The sequence below is a fragment of the Podarcis cretensis genome, assembly GCF_951804945.1.
Source record: "Podarcis cretensis genome assembly, chromosome: 12".
Taxonomy (NCBI): Eukaryota; Metazoa; Chordata; class Lepidosauria; order Squamata; family Lacertidae; genus Podarcis; species Podarcis cretensis.
This window is the reverse complement of record NC_137181.1, coordinates 50,102,892-50,125,502: the sequence shown is the minus strand read 5'-3', so window position 1 is coordinate 50,125,502 and position 22,611 is coordinate 50,102,892. Positions and strand designations below refer to the sequence as shown.

General features: G+C 43.0%; 1 protein-coding gene across 7 annotated transcripts in view; it reads left to right on the top strand.

Moving 5' to 3' along the window:
• The window catches only part of MYRIP (myosin VIIA and Rab interacting protein), a 159,387-nt gene that overhangs the window by 97,600 nt on the left and 39,176 nt on the right, over nucleotides 1-22,611 (top strand). For all 7 annotated transcript variants that reach the window (XM_079947216.1, XM_079947220.1, XM_079947215.1 and 4 more), the window contains exons 4-6: nucleotides 16,530-16,666; nucleotides 20,534-20,617; nucleotides 21,408-21,505. In XM_079947216.1, the coding sequence (XP_079803342.1) occupies nucleotides 16,530-16,666; nucleotides 20,534-20,617; nucleotides 21,408-21,505 (319 nt within the window). The remainder of the gene's footprint in view (nucleotides 1-16,529; nucleotides 16,667-20,533; nucleotides 20,618-21,407; nucleotides 21,506-22,611) is intronic.

Genomic DNA, 22,611 nt, shown 5'->3' with positions numbered 1-22,611 from the left:
GCTGAGATGTGGAAGCAAATGACCACACAAAGGCTGCCATGATGTTAAATGGTCACGACTTTTATTGGTTACAGCTTACAGAGTGTGGCATGGCATATGGCAGGTACCCAGTCATTACGCAGCCTAGTGGTCAATGCCACCACCCCAGTCTTGAATGCTGGGATACCATGGACAGAAGTTGCATGAATCACAGGCCCACCCAAGTGCAAGTCAATTCCACAGGCCTATTGTGCAACCTGGGAGTGTGGTGGCTGTGTGCTAGTCTTACGGGCTGGTGCTAAGGCTCTGAGGAAATGCCGCCAAGTCCTCTTAAGGAAACCCTCCAGTGGGGAGCTGGGAATGGTCAGGCCTTCTATCTATGGCCTATAAAGGGGCACGAGTGGCGCTGTGGTCTAAACCATTGAGCCACTTGGGCTTACCGATCAGAAGGTTGGAGGTTCAAATCCCCATGATGGGGTGAGCTCCCGTTGCTATGTCCTAGCTCCTGCCAATCTAGCAATTTGGAAGCACACCAGTGCAAGTAGATAAATAGGTACTGCTGTGACGGGAAGGTAAACGGTGTTTCCGTGCACTCTGGCTTCCGTCACAGTGTTCCGTTGTGCCAGAAGCAGTTTAGTCATGCTGGCCACATGACCCAGAAAGCTTTCTGTGAACGAACGCTGGCTCCCTCAGCCTGAAAGTGAGATGAGCACCACAACCCCATAGTCACCTTTGACTGGACTTAACCATCCAAGGGTTCTTTACTTATGGCCTAGAAGCAGATCACAAGGAGAAGATCTGATCCCAGGCCCTGTCTCCAAAAACAATTGGCAGAGCTGCATGTTTCTTAGATGGGGCCTAGGTTACAGCATGGCCAAGAGGCCCCACAGGTAGTAAGTAAGCTGCCAACCTTGTACCCAGGCTTATGATATTTACTCCCTGCCCTTATCCCTCTCTCTAACATACACACAGTGCATCTGATTAAAATAGCACTTTTAGTAAGCAGATACCCAGGGCCTGTAAATCGAATTCCTGGTGTCTATGTTCACAACACTTACCCCTAGAACATTGAAAGCAATAATAAAGACTGAAAGAGATTCTCAGAATATGCAGAGTAGCTCATCTTTTATCACAGATGTCATGAAAACATGGTGCTCACAGGTGCACAGCATGCACTTACATAGTGGGATGCAGTTTGATACCCACAACAGTTTCTTGTGCCCGCAGGCCCCAAAAGGTTGCCAACCCCTTCCGTACTAAACAGCCACAGCCAGACCAGACATCAAAGAGAAAAGATTGCAGATTGGAGACCATGGTGTGTGGGGCGATGTCAAGCCCACTGCCTCTTTTGTCAGGGAAATTCTCCTCTGGAATGAAGTAGGACTTCATTTGCAAGTGACATTCTAAATTCCTTCCATGCTGCTTTGTAATCTGTCACATATGTAATAGTTTCCCCTTTCAGCAAAGGCAAAGTAACTCCTTAGGAATATAAGTATCCATAAAGCATAGGAAAATGTAAGAAGCTGACACGGAGCAGAAATATTTGCCCAGGAGCACATTGCAAATATCAGAAACCCCTTCACATAAACTTTAAGCTGGACAGATGTTGAAAAATGGAAACTAAGAGGTGACAAAATCCACATTAAAACTTTAAATATGTTTGTAAATTGAACACAGTCTTCTTGTTTTATTGTCAACTCTAAACTCCACATTTACAGATTTGTGGAAGACTAGGACTGAAGTAAACCTATGTACATTAGTTTTGGTACTAGTCGTTCTGCTTATTGTACTGTGCATGAGACAAGGACACTTCAAAAGAGAGAATGTGGCTACTTACTAGGAATGCCCATCGATCACAGGTTTGGGATCAAAATCTGATCTGGTGCTTCACAAAGCAGCCGGCCCTGATCCAAGGCACTTCATAGTCTGCCCAATTTGGTCCAGTTCAGGCCATACCTGCTTTGTTCCTAACCCCCCACCCCTGCTAATTCAGTATTGAGAAACTTTAAAAGGCAATAACTAATTTCTTTTTTACAAAAATACAGTGGTACCTCTGGATATGCACACCTCTGGTTGCATATCCTTCAGGTTACACACACTGCAAACACAGAAGTATTTTTCCGTGTTTCACTGCATGCGCAGAAGCACTCTACCGCGCCACGCACATGTGCAGAACAGGCCCCTCCGGTTGTGAATTCCTTGGGATCCAACCAGAGCTCCAGAACAGATCCCGTGCGCAACCGGAGGTACCACTGTAGATGAAATTTGTAGGCGTTATAGCTACACAATTGTTGCTACAGCCTGCCAGATTACAGGCAAATAGGCACAGGGGTTTTTGTGATGGGTGCCTTTAAAGTTTGATGATCTTTTTCCTTTTTTTAAGAAAACATTCATAACTTTTCATTTTGGGGCAGAATTTGATGAAGTTCATAGGGAAGGTGTTCCCTTCTGAGAGCATTAACCCTGCTCCATTTCAGAGTTGCAGTGGTTATGGAAAATTGGTTTGAAAATTTCAGACATGAGAGAGTACTCCTGAATAATATACCTACCAAATTGCACACAAATAGAATCAGGGGCTTTTATACTAGGCAGCTTTAAAGTTGAATTTTAGGGCAGGGAGGAGGACTAAAAGAAATTAAACTAGCCTCCTGCCTTCAAACAAGACTTCAACAGTTAATCTGACTCACTTGCGAATGTGGAATTGGGGTGCTTGTGCTTCCTCATCCTTTGCCTCAGGCAACAAATGACTTGAGCCAGCCCTGAGGAAAGCAGTTTGTGTTCTTGTCACAAAAGAAAACCAGAAGTTTGGAATACAATCCATAGTATTTCCCCCACCCCCTGTAAGTGTTTCTTTGTAGAACACACAGAAAACACTGCACCCTCTCTGAGGACCTTTGCAAGCCCATACACCCCATCATAAAAATAACACTTTGGTGCTCTAATATAAAACCTTCTTCCCACCTTACGTTAAGCAAGACTTCCTCTATGAATGTTGCTTTCTGTGCTTGCATTCCTTACTGTGTTTGAGCTGCAAGTTATCCCAGGCTTAGATGTGAATATTGCAGTTCTGGGATTTAAGCTAAAAGCTTCAAGCTGGTCACAAAACCTAGCCTTCATTGGCCACGTGAAGGTATTTTTGATCACATTAGCCAAAAGCATTTCTAAAAAATAAAAATGCAGCCTTAGCAATAAGAGGACAAACAACAATCTGTGCAGCATCTGTGTGTTTCTGAAAAATAAAAAAAAGGATAAAATCCTAGCTAGGGAACAAGCAGGTGTTGCCCAACAGCTCTTTATCTTTTCATAAAAGCAGCAGTCATTAAAAAAAAAAAATCAGCCACACTCCCAGTGTTTTGGCTAGAAGAGTCTAGCTTTTGTACAAAAGGAAAGGATTGCATGAGTAATGTACAATGTTGTACTTGTGAACAGCTGGTGGTAGAGTAAGGATTTATTGTTTGCCCTACCACTGCTTCAGATGAATTCAATTTAGCTGAATTAATCGGAATGAATACTAAGTATACTTAATGCAGATTATCACTATATTATATCAAACAGTTCAGCTCTCCTCGTATAGTCAGCTATTTATTGCCTATGTGCTTGCCTTTGTGCTTGCCTTTGTGGCTAACCAAAATATGCAAAATCCTTGGATGCGAGTTGTTTACAAGCCCAAACAGATAACGTCTCGAATAGATGTATCGCCCAGACCAAGAGGATTCCAGTGTGATTAACAAGGAGAACCAAGAAACCTTTTATTTATTAAAGCTGTACCCCCACCCTTCCTCTTCAAGAGCTCCAATGTGAAAATGCTGATCTTCTAACAGAAATGTGTGGCTCTCCCGTAAGATTAGCTTCCTTATCTGAGGCTTCAAAAGGCATTTAACGCTATCAGTGGCTTCTTGTTATGATGTCTGTGTGTTACCACCAGTGTTGGGAGCAGTACACTTCTGTTTATACCAGTTGCTGGGGCAACCCAGTCAGATGAATAACAAATTATTATTATTATTATTATCATCATCACTATTATCACAAGTGGGGAAAGTGCTGTAGCACTAAACTCTTGCTTGCAGGCTTCCCTTATGCATGCTGGTCACTGTGGATGCTTGACTAGATAGCCCTTTGGGCTGACCCAAGAGGGCTTTTCCTAATGTTTTTTAATTTCTTACGTTAGATTTAAGTGGAGATTAAATATTGGCATAATAATTTACTCTGTTGCTTAATGTCACAGAATTGAACATTAGGGATGTGTTTCCTGCCCCCGGTACCACTTTGGGGCCTTTATCAACAGCATGACACACCAAAACGTAGCAGATGAAGCAGGGAAATAACAAGCATATAACAGAAGTATATGATACATGGGGCTTCTACGCCTGCTCGCTTTGCTCACCAACCCCCCTGCCCCCACCGACCTTGCTCAAAGCCCCCTTTCCCTTACTCTTTGCACAAGCCCCTTGCTCCTCCCCAGCTCACCTGTGCTGCTGCCCCTCCCCCTCACTTAAGTCATCCCACTGGTGCAAGCTCCGCATGCCCCCTTCGCCCCGTGATCATGGTACTCTCACTCAACCTCCCCACCACCACCAGCCCAGTTTGCTTACCCAGTTCTCTTCCCAGTTGTTCACATGCTCAACAACGGTCTGAGGTTTGATCATGGCTGATCTAAAATATCTATTTTGCCCATTCTTTTACTGACCTTTAAAGGTAAAGGGACCCCTGACCATTAGGTCCAGTCGTGGCCGACTCTGGGGTTGTGGCACTCATCTCGCTTTATTGGCCGAGGGAGCCAGCGTACAGCTTCCAGGTCATGTGGCCAGCATGACTAAGCCGCTTCTGGCGAACCAGAGCAGCGCTCGGAAACACCATTTACCTTCCCGCCGGAGCGGTACCTATTTATCTACTTGCAATTTGACATGCCTTCGAACTGCTAGGTTGGCAGGAACAGGGACCGAGCACCGGGAGCTCGCTCCGTCACGGGGATTCGAACTGCCAACCTTCTGTTCTGCAAGCCCTAGGCTCTGTGGTTTAACCCACAGCACCACCCACGTCCTTCCTACTGAACTTTAGGATCTGCTTAATTTAGGGGAGAGTGTTCTCGACTGAGTATTTGGCCCAGTTTATACGTATGATAATTGTAAAAGCTTTGTGGTGTATCTGAAGCTGGCACTTTTTTTTTTTTTTTTGCAAGAATGCAGTGCCATCATTAGGCAAAGCAGCTCATAATGTGATGAGCTTATTACGTGTGGACTATTTGTTTAAATTTCCTTGCTGATGTTTTAACTTTGCCCTTTATTTTATTGATTGATGATGGGTTGATATTGTATTTTAATGTTTGGCGCTGTTCTTCAGCAGCACACATGCACCTTAAATAAAGTCAGCACCTCTCAAAAACTGATGGCAGTAGGAAAGATTTGAGAGTCAGGAAGAGAGTAAAGGGCATGACAAGATGCCACCACACTTTTTTGTAAGACGGTTGCTTCTTCTGCATTTTGCTGTGACCGTGTGAGGTCTCAGTGGACCTCACCCATAATTAAAACATACAGGGATTTAACAGGTGGTGCAAGGGGAATTAGTTCTCTGAGGCAAGAAAAAGGTTTTAGCCAAACAGGGCTTTGGAATATTTGGTCTCATGAAGACTCGTATGGAAGTTTTTGTTGGTTTCACTTGGTGGCCAGCCTGGAAATTATATGAAACATGCTAGATTTGACTGCCAGACCTATGCACTGAAACTGAATTATTGTCCATTTCCCATAAAAGTGTGTGTTGAGGGACAAATTAAATTATTATCCAGGGAGGGTGCTGTCCACATTGCCCCCCTAAGTACTGCTTATCCCCTGTTGCTCTCACTATACTGATTTCTGAAAACAAGCTGCTGGGAAGAACCTGGCTTGCTTGGTTTGCTTGTTCTTTGGGAGAGGAGAAGTGTGAATAGGGGAACAGTCTAGTACCCATCTCCTCAGCCATGCCTTACTTTAAATGCTCTCCCTTTATAGCAGGGATGGGGAACACTCCTATCACTTGATGTCACAGTCCACTCAGGCAACCTATTTTCCTTTTTCTATGTGGTTTAATATCAAACCACATGAGCAAAGACACAGGGCCTGCAATCCTTGCTTTCGGCAGACAGCTGCATCCTTACATTACATCAGGTGCAGGAAAGATGGACGTGGCGTGGCCAAAATGGCCTCCTAGGCCCAATGCCTGCATTCTGACACATGCCGAATGTCAAGTTTGCCCAAAATTTTCAAGGAAAAACGGTTTATAAGCGGTCAAAGTCCTGGCAGAGGACGGTGGGACCGGGGGCAAGACGGCGGGGTGGGAGCAGGAACGGGAGTCCGGAAGCCAAGGGTCTGAGGGTCAGGAAGCAAGGAGTGAAGAAGCCAAATGCAGCAAGGCAGGAAGTGTGTTGCTGTGGCAAAGAGCCAAAGGGAAATGCTGACTTTATATCCCTTCCCGGCTCTTGCCACCAGGTGCTGTGAGTTACCAATTGGCCTCACCTGTGCCTTGCCTCTTCAGAACAAACTTAGGAACGCCCCAGTCCTGCGAAGCCCTACCGGTCACAGGGCCTGGCTCCTGTACGCACTCCTGACAAACAGACTCAAAATTAATGCTGTGTCAAGTAGCTGATAGACACTTGTTTGCTTTACAATGTGGTCAGAAGAGCCAGGGAGTGAATTGCAAGTGGCAACGGAATAGGCTTTGTTTTTCCAAGTTCTCCAGTTTTTCAGATAAGTGCCTATGGGCATCCAAAACTCATTGGCATTTGTGCTCAGATTTCTAACCCCTTTTGGCTAGGTAAACTTGGATTAAAAATCTCATTTGTATAATGTGTAGATTCTGTTTTTAGAGCGGGGAGTGGTTTCTTCTAATCTCCTAAACTGCCCTCTACCTTTTGGTAGGCTGCTGGACAGCTGGCAAAATTAACATTTCTAGCATCTGGTTCCTGGCTGAACATACTGTATGAACACAGCAGCACTGCTGGAAAAAGATGTGCATTTAAATGCATCACTTTTCCAATTAGTGGCTCATAGGAGGGAAAATAAATAAAGAAGCAAAAGTAACTGTTCCCAGGTGGTTTCAAATCATATTCCGCTTGCAAAGTGCATAAAACATTGAAGGCATTGCTTTGCTGTGTTTCCTGGGAGCAAAACCAGAATTCCTCTGGCTGCACGGAATGCTTAGATGTTTATTTGCATATAAAATGCATACCATAAAAAGTATAGCAGAATATATAGGCCACATGCAGTAGGAACTCTCCTCCATTTAAACTACTGTTAGCATTCCCTGGAGAAAGTATGAGGAAACCCATGTTGCTTCTTTAACCAGCCAAGCAAGGCTAGAAGTATCTTCTAGTGTGTTAAGCATGTCACATTTCTGCATCTGTGGCCAGCTCAGATGACCCTGGATAGTAACTGAGGTTTTCTGGGCTATGATAGTATATTATCATATTATACTATGCTATAGTACATTATATAGTACATATATAGTATAAAGTATACTTTCCCATATCCTGGGAATCTTGCCCCAACAAGGCACCTTAGAGGTACCCAAATTCTCTTAAGAACTGCAATGTAACTGAGGCCTGAGACTTGCATTTGTAGAGCTAGTTGTTTATCTGATACCTCCTCTGTCCACACGTATGCAGTATGCTGCCTTGAACAGTTTGCACATCTCCAAATATCCACAGCTTCTCCGAGTGGGAGGATGAAATATGACGTACATGCTTTCTATAAGCAGACTTCACATCTCTATTTTCTGCAAAGGCTAGACTTCCAGAGTGAAGGATTAACCATTTAGAGATAAAAGTTGAATCTGAGCAGATGCAGTATAAGAAATTGAAGGGGTGGGTGGGTAATAATGTGGTTTGTTAAGAGAGATTCAAATGAATTTCAATTGCTTTTTTTGTTAATAGCGGTGAGTGCTTTTTTCCTTTCTGTAGCTGGGGTTTTCCAGCTGTTTGTTTGCAACGTGGTCTTGAAGTGAGGAGCAGATCTCGGATCAGGTTGTTGACTTTTTTCTGTTCGTATTGTAAATAAAAAGCTGTGCACATTTTTAATAATCAGGATTATAGAACTAATTTGTATGGTTTATCCTGTGCTATTTATTTTTTCAAATAGAGATGACCTTGTATCTCTTTTGCAAATATTTTTTATGCTTCAGCAACTGCAGATTTTTGTTCTGCTATTTTTCGAGAATCCTTGGACCGATGTGAAGCTTGCAGAAACAGAAACCTCCTCTTGGGTAATTTTAAATAATTATACATTGCTTTGTTTGATATCTGCTAGGTATCACAGAATGTTAGGTTTGTCTGTTAAACTGGAATCTTCTGAATGGCATGCAAGTCATTCCAGTTTGACAAAGCAGGATAGAAACACACAGTAACCACATTTCCACATTTCATAACCTTATATTAGGTTTGTGTACAGGTTATATTAGGACAAGTGGTATTTATCAATAATCTGCTTTGAAATGCAGCAGTGCATGCCATTATTTAATGAAATATTTAATACTGCACAACACAATTCATGTGCTATTGTACTGTCATTTTTAACAGAAAATTGTTGTCATTTAAAATGTCTCCTGAAACAGATCAATTCAAAAGTTATTATACAGAGAGTCTCTTGTGTTTTAGCTGCAGATTTCATATGCTGATACACTCATCAAAGGAACAGCTGCAGAAGTTTTACCTTATCTTGCTATTATGATTACAATATTTTTATTTGGAATGTAAATGAACACACATGGCCAGAAATGCACTGTTTTGATACTTTAACTGCCTATAACTGGTTCCGAGATTGCTATGAGAACATGCTGCATTACTCACATCTCAAGAAACATTAAATGTGTCCCCAATGTCTCATACATAGCCACTGACGCTTCAAACATAACACATGTCCTGCTTACCTGTTGAGCTAACTGTAAAATTTCCCGACTCTAATAGAGATTCCTTTCCTGCCTCATTTGCAATTTAGTAATTAACAGAACACCGACAAGGGCCATGAACAAAACTAGCTTCCTGCTTGGCTGGTCCCAAACTTGCAAATCACAATTCTCGTTCCTGGTTGGCCAACAGTTGCAAAGCAAAAGTCTGTTTCCAAAGGTTTCCCTTTTAAAGAGAGAGAGAGAGGTTTTCCCTTTGGAATGTCAGTGTCATAAATCACCCATTCTAGGGAAACAACATGGTTTATGACAACATAAGAGTATGCTAAATCTTAGATAGTTGCTAAGCTAAGTTTTAGAGCTAGTGAGTTATCAAACTTCCAAATAATGCATAGAATATGCATGAATAGATGCTAGAACATTTATCTTTTGGTTTCTTTTCTAAATAATAATAATGTTTTGCAAACAGGAATGTATTAAGTAGATGCACTGGGGTTTGCCCGGGGTAAGCCTTCTGGGAGCTACCACTGAAAAAGTTCACATCTGTCAGAGGAGACACACAGAGAAGAACCTCTGGTAACAGACTCAGGCAGTCCCTGAGGTGCTGGGTTCCTGAGCTGCATAAGGCTTTATAGATCCAAACCAGCAATGTGAGTTGAGCCTGGAAACCCATCAGTAGTCAGTGGAGCCAGGCCAGAACTGGTGTGACACGGTCAGGCCTTTCCCAAAGAGTGGCGGCGGCAGCCTGATGCAGTGCCTCCCTCGGCCCGCCCCACTGCGCTGTGCCACGTTTTGACAGTGCCAGCACCCCCCTTGGCCACCGTAGAGGTTCACAAGTTCCTGCCAAACCCAGCAATTCAAATGGGCCGATCCGCAGCAGCCTGGGGGTGTGGCTTGGGGAATGGACCCAAAGGAAGCAGGCTTCACTCGGGTCCACCCACCGGCTATTTATCCCAGCCGACACTGCTGAGTGTCACCTACCCTGCCCCCTCCCTTCATTAATAGTTGCTTATTGCTTTAACTGTTTCCTTTTCAGCCAGGAGGGCTTTGCTGTCGTCTTTTGACGGTTGTTGTATTCGGGGCTGGGAAGGAATTTTCCTTGCGTTGCAGGTTTCACCTTCCCCATAGTCACAACTTTGGCAGTTTAGGCCTTGGGCAGAATCCTGTATTCTTTCATCCATTTGAGTGGAGGGTTTGAAGTGGTGACTCATTTCCCCCTTTTTTTCCTGCGGTGGCAATAACAGGGTCCCCCGTTAGAGGGGTCTGGAGGGAAGTCTCTGTCCAAAGAGCCAGCTGTTTAGGGCTAGTGGGTCACAGAGCTTCCCTCAGCATTTGGGAGGCCATCTGCGTAAACCTGTGTTTTGCGATGGACCCATCTCCCAAATAGACCCTGTCATGCCTCAGATCCCCAGCAGGGGGCTGAGAGGGCTGCATGTCCAATGCCTTTGGCTTCCTACATCTGAAATCAACACAAGTTGTGGCCAGTTTAAATCCCAGACAGTTGTCATCTCCATTTGTTTGACCCCTTCCAGATCAGACGCACCGGGGTGGGGGGGCTCTGCGGCTGGGCATGCGACTGGCGTTACACGGTCAGACCTTCTGGTCCCAGTCAGCAGCCTGGCCACTGAATTCTGCACTGGCTGCAATTTCTGAACCATCTTCAAAGGCAGCCCCACATATCATGCATTGCAGTCATCTAACTTAGAGGCTACCATAGGATAGACAACAGAAGCTGGATTATCCCTGTCTGGATAGTGTCACTGCTGGGCCACCAGCTGAAGCTGATATAAGGCACTCTGCCTTATTTCTCCAGTGAGAGCAGTGGAGCCAGATGTGTATCTGCTCCTTTAGGGTGTGTGCAATCCCATCCAGACAGGTTGAAGCCCACTTACCCAGTCTAGGGAACTACCCACTAATAGTGCCTCAGTCTTATCTGTGTTGAGCTTTTGATTGTATTTGTTTATCCTTTTACTACTGTATGTTTACCAACAAATACACCCTTGGGTTTAATTGCTCTAAATGAGTGTTATTGAGCAAGATCAGAAATAACTCAGCCAGAAGAAGGACAGGCCCTAGGTGAGATTCAAAAGACAGTTCATAAAAAGGTATGTTTGTGTGTTATAGACCTGTACCTAGGTTTTCACTCTTCTGTGTAGTTCCTGTTTTGGAAGTGAAATAGCCATAGATCAGACATGGCCAAACTTGGCCCTCCAGACGTTTTGGACTACAACTCCCATCATCCCTAGCTAACAGGACCAGTGGTCAGGGATGATGGGAACTGTAGTCTCAAAACATCTGGAGGGCCAAGTTTGACCATGCCTGCCATAGATGTCTAGTGGTAGCAAACTCAGGGCTTACCCACAACTTACCTTTTGCCCCACTCTTTCCAGGCACAGGTCAGCACTTTAAAACTCTGTGTCCAAAGACCTCCCCCCACCATCCTTTTTGCTCCAGAGCTTTCCCTGCAGAAACCCGCTCTCTAAAGTTGAATCGGAGCAAACTGCTATCTGGGTTTTCTGTGGACTGCCATTTGCTCCGATTCAGCATTTTAGAGTGGGTTTTTTTTTGGGGGGGGGGGGGCTCTGCAGCAAAAACAAAAGGGGGCACTCAGACACAGAGCTTTAAAAAGCTGGCCATGCCTGGAAAGTGTGGAAGAAAGATAAGTGTGGATAAGCCCTCACTGCAATAAATCCCAGAGCAGTTTTAGTTACAGTTTGCAACACTGTGTAAAAGTCAGTAGTCAAAATTCTTCAGGTGAGTTGGTTTTAAGTCATACATATAACTGTAGCAATTGGGGGAGCTGCGTATTTTTAGTTTAAAGTGTTTGTGCTAACTAACTAAACAAATATGTGGAAACAGAGATCTGCTAATATTTAATAGTTATTGTGGACAGGTAAACTGAAAGCAGTGTTCTCCTTTATTTATTCATGTCTAGTTAATTTGGGGCTGGCGGGGGCGGGTCAAGCATGCAGAACATATGCCAGCTTGATGTTCCAAATAATCTGTCAGCTTCCAGATTTTAAATATAGCTGTTTTTCTGGTGTATACTTGCTACAAAGATGTGCTACAAAGGTCCCTTAATCAACTGCCCTGCGCAGCAAAATAGAACATATGAGATAGGGCCAGTATATATTGTCTGCTCACTAAAGCACCATGATGGAGGGGGTGTCTAGTTTGTCGGGAGGAGGGAAATGTCTCCTGACTGTGTGACATCAAACATTGAAATGGGAATAGAAGAAAAGTCCTTGGGGGTGTGCCCCAAGAGCATTGGGGACCATGGATTAAGTCAAGACGGCCTGATACGAATGATTATTGAGAAGCATTCTGAAAAAGTAGCTGGCAACATCAGTGAAGAGAGGTTTTCACAGGGTTTTATAAGCAAAACGAGGAAAAACTGAACTTGGGAGACTTAAAACCATATATATTTAATTTTCCATTTGAAACCCATTTACTCATTTTGTCTAGAAAGCTGTTCCTTCACAGGTGAGAAAACCGTAATGGGCAGATGTGTCTATTTTATGAAACTAATGAAACTGAGGTATTTTAGCCAAGGGGCCTGGTAGGAATTTTTCCACTTGGCAAATTGGCATCGGCCATTTGGTTTTTTCTCCTACCTCATAGCAAATTGTCACAACTTTGTAAGGCTAGGCGGTTAGGCATTGGAGTATTAGGTTGAAGGTGAGGGGAGGTAGTGGCCATCACCTACCTTTCCTAATTCAAGGGTAGTCCGTTAAAGGAATCCGGGGGCGTGGTCTCCGTCCGAAGCCCCAGACAGGGGGGCTAGGGCCATGGCACCACCCCAGCGGTGACCCTGGGGGAGTCCCTAGTTGATGTGCATCAGCAGGGCTCCCCTACTGGTGGTTAACCCTTCCAAGACTCCTGCAGATGGGCAGGAGTCAGATATAGTTGTGTGGTTTCCAATGCCTAAGCCAATACCACTCACATTCTGCAACCAATAAAGTTGTGGCCTTTTTCGCCCATTAACCTAAAATACTGTTTCATGTGTCCTTATTCCACTTCCCGGGAGGGTTTGGGACCTTACCACGCAATGAGCTGCTAGCATTGTCACTCTTCAGAGTTCCACTCCTTTCTCAGAATCTCTAGATATTACATTATTGATTGAGTGGGTGGATGGATGGATGCATTAAATCTCTAACACACATGCATGCGTATTTGTACACTGAGGAATCACAGTCTGACATTTCACATACTGCAGATGCTGAGATCTGTTTTTGACTGCTGATATAGCCTGGTGTAGGACAAGTATGTGATGGTAGATTTTTTTTAAAAAAATGCACTACTGTGTTGGGATTTTTCAGTGAGTGGAAAAAATAGATATCAAAGGGCAAATGAATATAGCAGATGGAACAGAGCACTGAACAATGTCTGATGCAGGCGATGGTGCCTGAGCAGTGGTTTTTGAGGGGTGGGAAAGGTGCTATAAGCATATCATCTATTTTAATCTGTGAAATGTTAGAAGCTTGCAAGGAATGTTGCCAGTATCTTCAGATTCTCATGAATATCTTTGTCTGTGGAGGCTGGTCCACTAGGGCAGTTGGGGCACAGCGCTTCCAAGGAGAATGTCAAGCGGCCGAAATATTGGGAAATTTTGGAACAAGAGGGAGATAAATTGAAATTGCAGAGCTTTGAAAAACTAAAAGACAAAGTGCGAGATTGGCTTCACTATTATCAAATAATGGAGGCATACAAATTGGACAAGAAAATTGGCTTCCAGGTAGAAAAATCAAAATTGGAAACAGAACTGTTAGATCCCAAAACTAAGACTCTGTCAGGAATGTATAACTTGCTGTTGAAATGGAATACTCAGGACGAAATGGTGAAATCTGCTATGATAAAATGGGCACAAGATGTGGGACACAACATTATGCTGGCTGACTGGGAACAGTTATGGACCACAGGTATGAAGTTTACGGCATGTAATGCCTTAAGAGAGAATATTATGAAAATGATATACAGGTGGTACATGACACCAGTCAAGCTCGCAAAAATATATCATTTGCCCAATAATAATTGTTGGAAATGTAAAGAAACTGAAGGTACATTCTTTCACCTTTGGTGGACGTGCCCAAGAATTAAGGCTTTCTGGGAGATGATCTATAATGAAATGAAAAAGGTATTTAAATATACCTTCCTGAAGAAACCAGAGGCCTTTCTCCTGGGCATGGTCGGCCAATTGGTGTTAAAGAAGGATAGAACTTTTTTTATGTATGCCACAACAGTAGCAAGAATACTCATCGCAAAGTATTGGAAGACACAAGATCTACCCACCCGGGAAGAATGGCAGATGAAGGTGATGGAGTACATAGAGCTGGCGGAAATGACTGGCAGAATCCGAGACCTGGGAGAAGAGTCGGTAGAAGAAGATTGAAAGAAATTTAAAGACTATCTACAAAAATATTGTAAAATTAAGGAATCTTAGAAGGATGTTGGAATGAAGTTATGTGGTTTTAGCAGTAATGTTATAAAGGAGTATTTAAAGATGGATTGTTAACAGGTGAGAATGTGAAGTTATAATATATTAAGATAAATTATTAAGATAAAAGCAAAAATGGAAAGGATTTGCTGAAATAACTAATTGAACTAGAATACAAAAAAGGGAGGTGTGAGGAGGTCAGGGAAACAAGTAAATGAAAGTCAAGACTTGGAAAGGTTGATTTGTTTTTAATTGTTTTTACTTTTTTGTATTTTGTCTTTTTTGTTTTTTTCCCTTCTTTTATTCTTGTAACTTTTTTGAAACTTTAATAAATATTACACACAAACAAATAATACACACACACACAAACAAACAAACAAACAAACACACACCGCAAATCTCAAAGCCACACATGCTTTCCTGTCCCGCACACATATTTTACACTTCTTGCCTGGAATTGCCATCACTCACTTTTTAAGGAGAATCCAGACAATGTTATTGCCAACACACGTTGCACTCCAGTCTGCCTGTGCCATCCTATGGTCTTTTCCGGAGAAGATTCGGGGCCATTATTAAAATGCAACTGTGGCATCCATTGTGGTTCTGGCAAAGCACTAAAAAGTCTTTTCAAGGTTTTCATACCTTAAATCAGTTGTTTCTTCATTGCAGCTTCTGCCTCTTTTACTGCTCAGTTTCAAGTGCATGGCTGATGAGTAGCTACATCAGCCTGTAGGGACCCAGCCTCATATAACCAGCGTGCATGAGTCTAATTCAAGCATGAAGGGGTTAATGCCATAAAGTAAGCTGTCCTGCCAGGCTTAGCCTATGTCACTTCCTCTCACCTTGGAGGGAAATGGGCACCAGGTTCAACACCACTTCAATTTTGCACCAGGTCCTGGGCACCACTCAAGATTTAAGGCCATGCTTGCTACCTACTGTTCTCATTTCAGAATGAAGAGCTTGTGTGGAAGCAACTTTCTTTCTTTCTTTCTTTCTTTCTTTCTTTCTTTCTTTCTTCCCTTACTTTTCTTGCCTCTACACTCTCCCTTTGTGTGATCTCATCAGTTCATGGTTTGTAGTAACACTTTTACATTGGGTTCGTTCATTGAACCAGTCAGTTTTTCAGTACTTGAATATGGACTGAATCATCACATGACACATAATCCTGATACTCAGTCACAATATTGCTTCTGTGGATTTTTTTTTAAACCACCTTTTAATAGGATTTGACTTTACATAACACAATCTATGGCCTTGGGATTTCAGGCTGCAAACAATTAATATGGCTGTCCTTGTAGCACGGAAACTAGAAGAAAATAGCTATAGCCATTTTCCCCTTTAAAATGAGAGTGACAGTGTTCTTTAAATGAACATTTGTATTTCATGGAGAGAATTGGCATACACTGCAATATAGGTAAGTGAAAGAAAATGATTTCATATATAGATCTGGAGGTGGAGTTTATTCAGTTTTCTACATACATTGAAAGCCTGCATTTGCAGAACACGGTTACTTGTGGTTTCCAAAATGCAGGTCAACATTAAAAGATTCTGAAACAAGCAGACTGTGTCCTTATTTCTCTTTTGAATGGGCCCTTTATTGTAATACCTTCTAACAGGGATAGTTCCTTCCCCTCCAGATCCTTTCTATACAGTAGGAATCAGGAGGGACATTTGTGACTTAACATAACGCTAAGAGGCTGAAAAGCTTTAGAAGATTCATCACAATCTGTTAGGGAATTCATGCAGAAAAGATACACAGATTTAGACTTCATGGTAGAAATTAATATATCGGACAAATGTCAGATTAAAAACTCACCAGAAGCATAGCAAAGGGAATTTCAAAATTGTTTCTGATCACCAGAGGAAGGGAGGAGGGGCAGAGGAAGATGTGATCAACATACCATGAATCCAATTGTTTGGTGGGTTCCATTGTTATGAAATGATTGTTTTCTCAAAACCTCTGTGAAACAGAGAGAAAAGAATATTCAAAGCACCTGAACAATGACTATAATTATTTGCTTGTGCAAACCTAAAACCATAATGTTATCTGTTTGCAGATTAGACAAATTACAACAAACAGCATGATAGAGAGCTAGGCTAAAACCAGGGGTGGTGATTAGAGTTTATATATTTTACTTATTTTTACCCCAGCCCAGCCTTCCTGAAACTACTGAGAAATTGTTTTAAAAGAAACCCCAGCTTGGTTCTAAATTTTCTGAAATCTATCTTTCTTCCTTTCTTCCAGACTTTTACGAGCTCAGTCGCTGGAATGGTATTACAATAATGTGAAAAGCCGCTTCAAGCGTTTTGGAAGTGCTAAAGTCCTGAAGAATTTATACAGAAAACATCGGCTGGAGACCGGAGCTTGTTCTGATATACTAGGTATAGAGGCAATGTCTTGTGGCACCTTAAAGCCTAACAGATTTATTGTAGCATAAATGTTCATGGGCACAAGCCCACTTTATCACATCTGTGCATACATGAGTATGGAGGGCAGGAATGCAAATCATAAATCTGTAAGAATTCTGTGTAAAGCTTATGAATATTTATTTTGCTTTTATTAACAGCAATAACCGGTGGCATTATCCTCGTTTTCTTACGCTAGTTGCTACCTGTAGTGGGATTGTAAACTATTGTCTGCATTCAAGATTAAAGCAAATAGAATAAAAGTTATTGATTAGGTCTGAGTTATAAATTTCAAACTGGTGTTTCTATTTGAAATTCCTCTGCTGGAGAATGACAACTTTCAGGTCAGCAATAGGGGTATTCCGGGAGACTGAAATGTTCTTCCGCTGTTGCAGTTTCTGATGTCAGATTTGTGTCTGTTTACAGGCAACTCTTAATTTGCGCTTGTTTGATGCATGCACAACTGTGTGTGCCGTGTTTGACACCGGAAGAGGGTAGGACGAGGCAGGGTGGGCTTATGCACACGATGTCCCGGAACATAAACCCCACATAAATTGGGTGTTGGTGTGTTGCCTGTACTCACATGTGTAGAGACCAGCCTGCTCAGTCTATGCAGAAGAGCTTTGCTTGCAGGTGAGAGCATGTATCACATTGGAAGATGGATGGAAACCTGGTATTGTGGCTGACTTTAGAACTTGTAATAGTGTTGCCTGAGTGTGTACAGGGACAGAAAGATGCATCTAGGTTTGTTGTAGGATCTAGCCCAGGGGTTGGCAACGTTTTTTGAGGCTGGGCCGGTCCACTCCCTAGCTGACCTCTCAGTGGGCTGGAGCGTGCGCACCTGTGCGTGCGCTGAAGCTATTTCCGGCTCTCTTCTGGGTCGGAAGAGCACCAGAAATAGCGTGTGCACATGCACACACGGGAAGTGTGCCGAAAATAGCATATACGCTGGAAGTCAGTCCCTGCAGTGGGGGAAAAAATGGTGCTGCGGGAAAAAAGAAGCACAGAATCCCCACGCCGATTCACGGAACGGCTGTGGGCCTGTTCCAGGAAGTCATGGGCTGGAAGCAGCCCATGGGCCTTAGGTTGCTGACCTCTGATCTAGCCTCTGTGTTTATCTCTCTCTTATGTGTCCTGTTGCTGGTCATCAGCTGTTTTAAATTAGTGGGCTATCTCTAGGCAAAGGTCGGTTTGCTATCCAAGTCCTGTGGGAGAAAAGTGTTATTATCCAGGAAAATTGAAAATACATTGGAGTGATTTTAGCTGTGAGCAGTATGGGACATGATATAGTATCCTGTCACTTTCTCTTCTGGATCTGTCTTGTAGTAAGTTATTACTGGCTCTTGATCTGTAATGTCTCATGTATATCAAGGCATGAATCTGTGTCCTAACAAAATGCAGAGAAATGCAGTTGTATCATAAGACTTGGCAATAAACAATGGGCTTTGTGGTGTGTTCTGGGTGGAAGCTAGAGTTGTGCAAATATGTGCCAGTGGTTTCTGGTCTAAGCAATGCTTATATATGTCCATTGTGTAGCTGCACAGTAGTGTCCAGAAGATGAATGTGCAGAATGAACTAGTTGGGGTGGAAACTTATAAAAGCCTCCTTGCAATTCCTCAAGGATTTTCTGCCCATGGGTGCTGATGATGAAGATGAAGATGTCATCAGTGTATTTCAGGAAGGGGAGAGGCATTTGAAAGCAGAGTTAAGAAAGAAGTGTGCATAATGTGAAGCCATGAGGTGGTACCCATGGCTGTGCCTGTGCCCCTAATTAGCACATACAGAAAAATTGCTATCAGTTCTTAAGGGTGCCTCTATTTTAGCTTTGTTCTAATCCAATTAAAATCATTACATCTAATTTTTAACCGGCAATTATTATTATTTTTTGCTTTTTGCAAGTACCATTCTTTATATGTTAGGTCATCTTAGCGAACTTCTGCTGGAACATTTTCCTCCTTTTGTATTAATTCCCATCAGGGAATGTCTTTATGGAGATGGGAAACATTATGTTGGTTAAAAAACAGCAAAAAAGCATGGAAAGATCTCTGAGCCGAAGGTGGCAGAAACCTTGCAGTAAGAGGCTACTCATCATCTGTGCTTTCATACTATAGATCGCCAACATAATGCAGCCCAGAGGTACCCTTGCTTCCAAGCAACTCCAAGCAGCAGAGAACAGATAGAAATCAGTCTTCCATCCATCATATTTATTAGTACAATTACAGCAAAAACAAGGACCTCAGTCTATTGTTTGTCTTTACATGAGCTTCCTCTGTAACCTAGGGGAAACCAACAGGGAGCCCTACAGAGGTTGTTGCAGTACAACTCCCATAACCCTTGATCGTCTGATCCCTGATCCAAAACTTATGGGTACCATGTTGGCTACCCCTGATGTAACCCAATTGGCTGCAGGGGGATCTTACAGGGTCCCAGAGCTTATAATCTCCAATATTCATGCCTGAAGCCTTGGCTGTTGGAAATGAGAACACTAGCATGTCTAGACCCCCCTTTTGCTGCTTCCAAAGCACATTCCAGAATAAGCCTAAGCTGTCATTGCTGAGGAAGTTCTGGCCTCTGACCGCACTGAACTGCCAAGTATCCTTTGTGTCTGGATAGAGCCCCTTCCAGGAAAGTGATGAACAGAAAAGGACTCAAAGAGAAATAAAACATGAAAGTTTGAAATGATTTGGGGTGGTGGATGAGTATTCCTCTTTGGTCAGAGTAATTCAGAAACATCTACCGTAAATTGTACCAGCCTTCCTGTGTCCCAGTCTCACCCACCCCTACCACCACCCCATCACCTCCCCAAAACTTCCTTTCAGTATCCTGCTCACAAATCACTCTGAAAAATCCATGTGGATTTCAATCTCTGTGCCGCAGTACCTGCGCTGTATTCCTCCATGGAACTTGTATATCAATAAACTACGGTTATTTCTCTCTCTTGAGTCTGCTGGCTGCCTAACCACTCCTGATTCAAGCCACTGCCTGCAACAACAGTTTAGGTAGGGAGCTGCAGTTTGGGAAGAAGGGCTTGCAGGGGAAGAGCTACCTTCTCATCCCAGGAACCAAGCCTGAGAGAGGAGGAGGAGGAAGGAAATGACAAATGAGCCAAAAGCTGCTGCGCAAGGTTGCTTCCGAGCTGCTTAGCATACCCTCCTCCTCTCCCATCAGGCATGATGGAAACGTTGCTACTAATTCTATTATAATGTCCGTGGCAGAAAACTGGCTTATTAACCATGCTGATAAAACATCATTTTACCCCTCAGGGTTTGTGAGAGCTTATATCGGTTTCAGAGAAACAACTCCTCTCTTTTTCCATCACTGGCAACTTATGTTTGTCTCTTTCCACTGTGACTGTGAGAAGTCCTCTTGTTCCATTTGATACAGAAGCAGGATTAATTTTCCTTTTCTTATACGAAATGATGCCCTTTGGAATCTGTGATCTATTTCAAGTCCAAAATGTCACATTCAAAGCAAGTCCTCTACACTGGCATTCTGCGTGCAATCTCTGCTTATTGTTAACTTCATAGTTCTCTCTTACTCCAGCAGCCATTGTCTGAACCCAGGGATTAGCCAGGTGTGATAAATTTTTCTCCTCTGGAAAGAAATATTTTTGAAAAATGAAGCACAATAACTTCTTTTTTTAAAGGATTTATTTTTCAGCCACATGTCTTTTGTGTTAAGGATATTTCACTTCCCCCCTCCCCCGTTTGCTTGTTTTTGTAATGATGGTGCATTTAGAAATAACGGCCACATTCTAGAGGGAACCCTTTTCTTCTGAAGTTAAATATGGCATTAGTGAATGGCAGTGACGGTGACGATGACAATGATGTTCTTTTTGAGTAGAAGCAGGAAGCTTCTGTGAGGGAACGATAGAAAATGAAGGAAGCATTTGTGGCAGTGACTCTACTTTCTACAGACAGACAGAAGGTAATTACGTTCAAAAGTGCATGTGTTTTACTATAACTAAATTGTTGCAAATTGAGTTACTGGATGAAATGACCTGGACCATAGATGGATTTCCTCCATATGATAATAGTGCTGAAAGATGAAAAAACTCCACACATCCTGTCTATTGTGCATTCATCCTGATATGGTTTCAGAGTATTTATACATCTTCACACCAATCATTTGTTCATCCCCCACTTTTCACCCCGCACCTTTCCTCGTCACTTTCCTAACTTTGTGTATCTTTAAGTATACTTCTTGCACTAGGGCAGGTGTGGGGAACCTCTGGCCCTCCAGCTGTTGCTGACCTGCAGCTCACATCAGTCCCAGCAAACATCACCAATGGCCAGGGATGATGGGAGTTTTAGCTCAACAACAGTGTCCTACTGGCATATTTGTGGTATTCTATCCTCATATCTGTCTGTCATGTCTGTAACAGGGGTTTTGCCATATCCAACAGCCCTGCAGCTGGAGTAGCTCAGACGTGGCATTGCTCTTGTTATATATCATATGTAAAGTATTTATTTGCCTTCCTTTGTAGTCAATTGGAGTTATTTGCCCTGCAAGTAAATTCTGCTTCCTACCTGAAACACAGTGCAGTCTTATCTGCACAGACTGATAATTTTTGGAAGGGAAATGGTGAATGGATGTATCTTCCCTAGAAAGAGAGGGGTTCTGGAAAACAAGCACTTCTTGCTGCCACCCTGCTCTACTTCACTGCTCTCCTCCGTTCCATAAATGCTAAACATGCTTTAATGCATTCTTTGCTTAGGACACAGCATGATGGACACCCTTGCTGTGGCCTTGCGTGTTGCAGAAGAAGCAATAGAAGAAGCTATTTCTAAGGCAGAGATGTGTGGAGACAGCTTGGTAAGAATACTGTAATTACATTCATTATTTTGATAATGATATTTCCACCCTCCCCCCCCCAAAAAAAAAGATAGCTCCTGCTTAATTAGCAGGAGCAGTGTAGTCAGAGAAGACTCTGATCTTCACCATCATAGGATATTTTATTGCATTATTTAAAAGCTCTGCAGTGTAGTTATATCCTCATTATTGCACCAAGAAGGGGACACAAGTAGCATTGTGGTCTAAACCACTGAGCCTCTGGGACTTACCAATTTGAAGGTTGGTGGTTCGAATCCCTGCAATGGGGTGAGCTGTTGCTCTGTCCCAGCTTCTGCCAATGTAGCAGTTTGAAAGCACACCAGTGCAAGTAGATAAATAGGTACCGCTGTGGTGGGAAGGTAAATGGCGTTTCTGTGAACTCTGGCACTCGTCGTGGTCCTCTATGTGCCAGAAGCAATTTAGTCATGCTGTTCACATGATCTGGAAAGCTGTCTGTGGACAAACGCCGGCTCCCTCGACCTGAAAAGCAAGATGAGCGACACACCCCATAGTCGCCTTTGACTGGATTTATCTGTCCAGGGGTCCTTTACCTTTACCTTTTATTGTACCAGGAATGATGATGATAATAACTTACTTTTAAGTCTACCCCCCAACCTGCCCCCCAAGCAACAAATTCCCATCTACTGACAACTCTCCCAGCCAACACACCTCTTCAAGTGCCACCATAGGCAGCTTGGCTTGGCATGCCTTAGGCTTGCCTGAGTTCAGGAGATGGCAAAGGTGCTGGAGACTTTCCGCTGGCAACATTTCCTATTGCTTGTTTGGAGGGTTTGTGACTGGTTTGCCAAGTGATAGCATCATCTTCGATCAAACCAAAGGCTGATCTAGTCCGTTGTCATCTTTCCTGCGACACCTAGCCAGAAACATTTGGGAAGACCAGAGTATGAAAGCTGTCGGTCCACTCCCTGTAACCTTTCCAGAGGCTATTAAAATTAGTCCTCCTAAGTTCTAACCACACAGAAATTAATGAAAGGAGCAAAATAGAAGGGCCATGGTGTTTCTGAGCTTTGTCAACAGCTGTCAGTTTTTTCTTCATTGGCATTCTGTGCATTTTTAGAGTTGCTTTA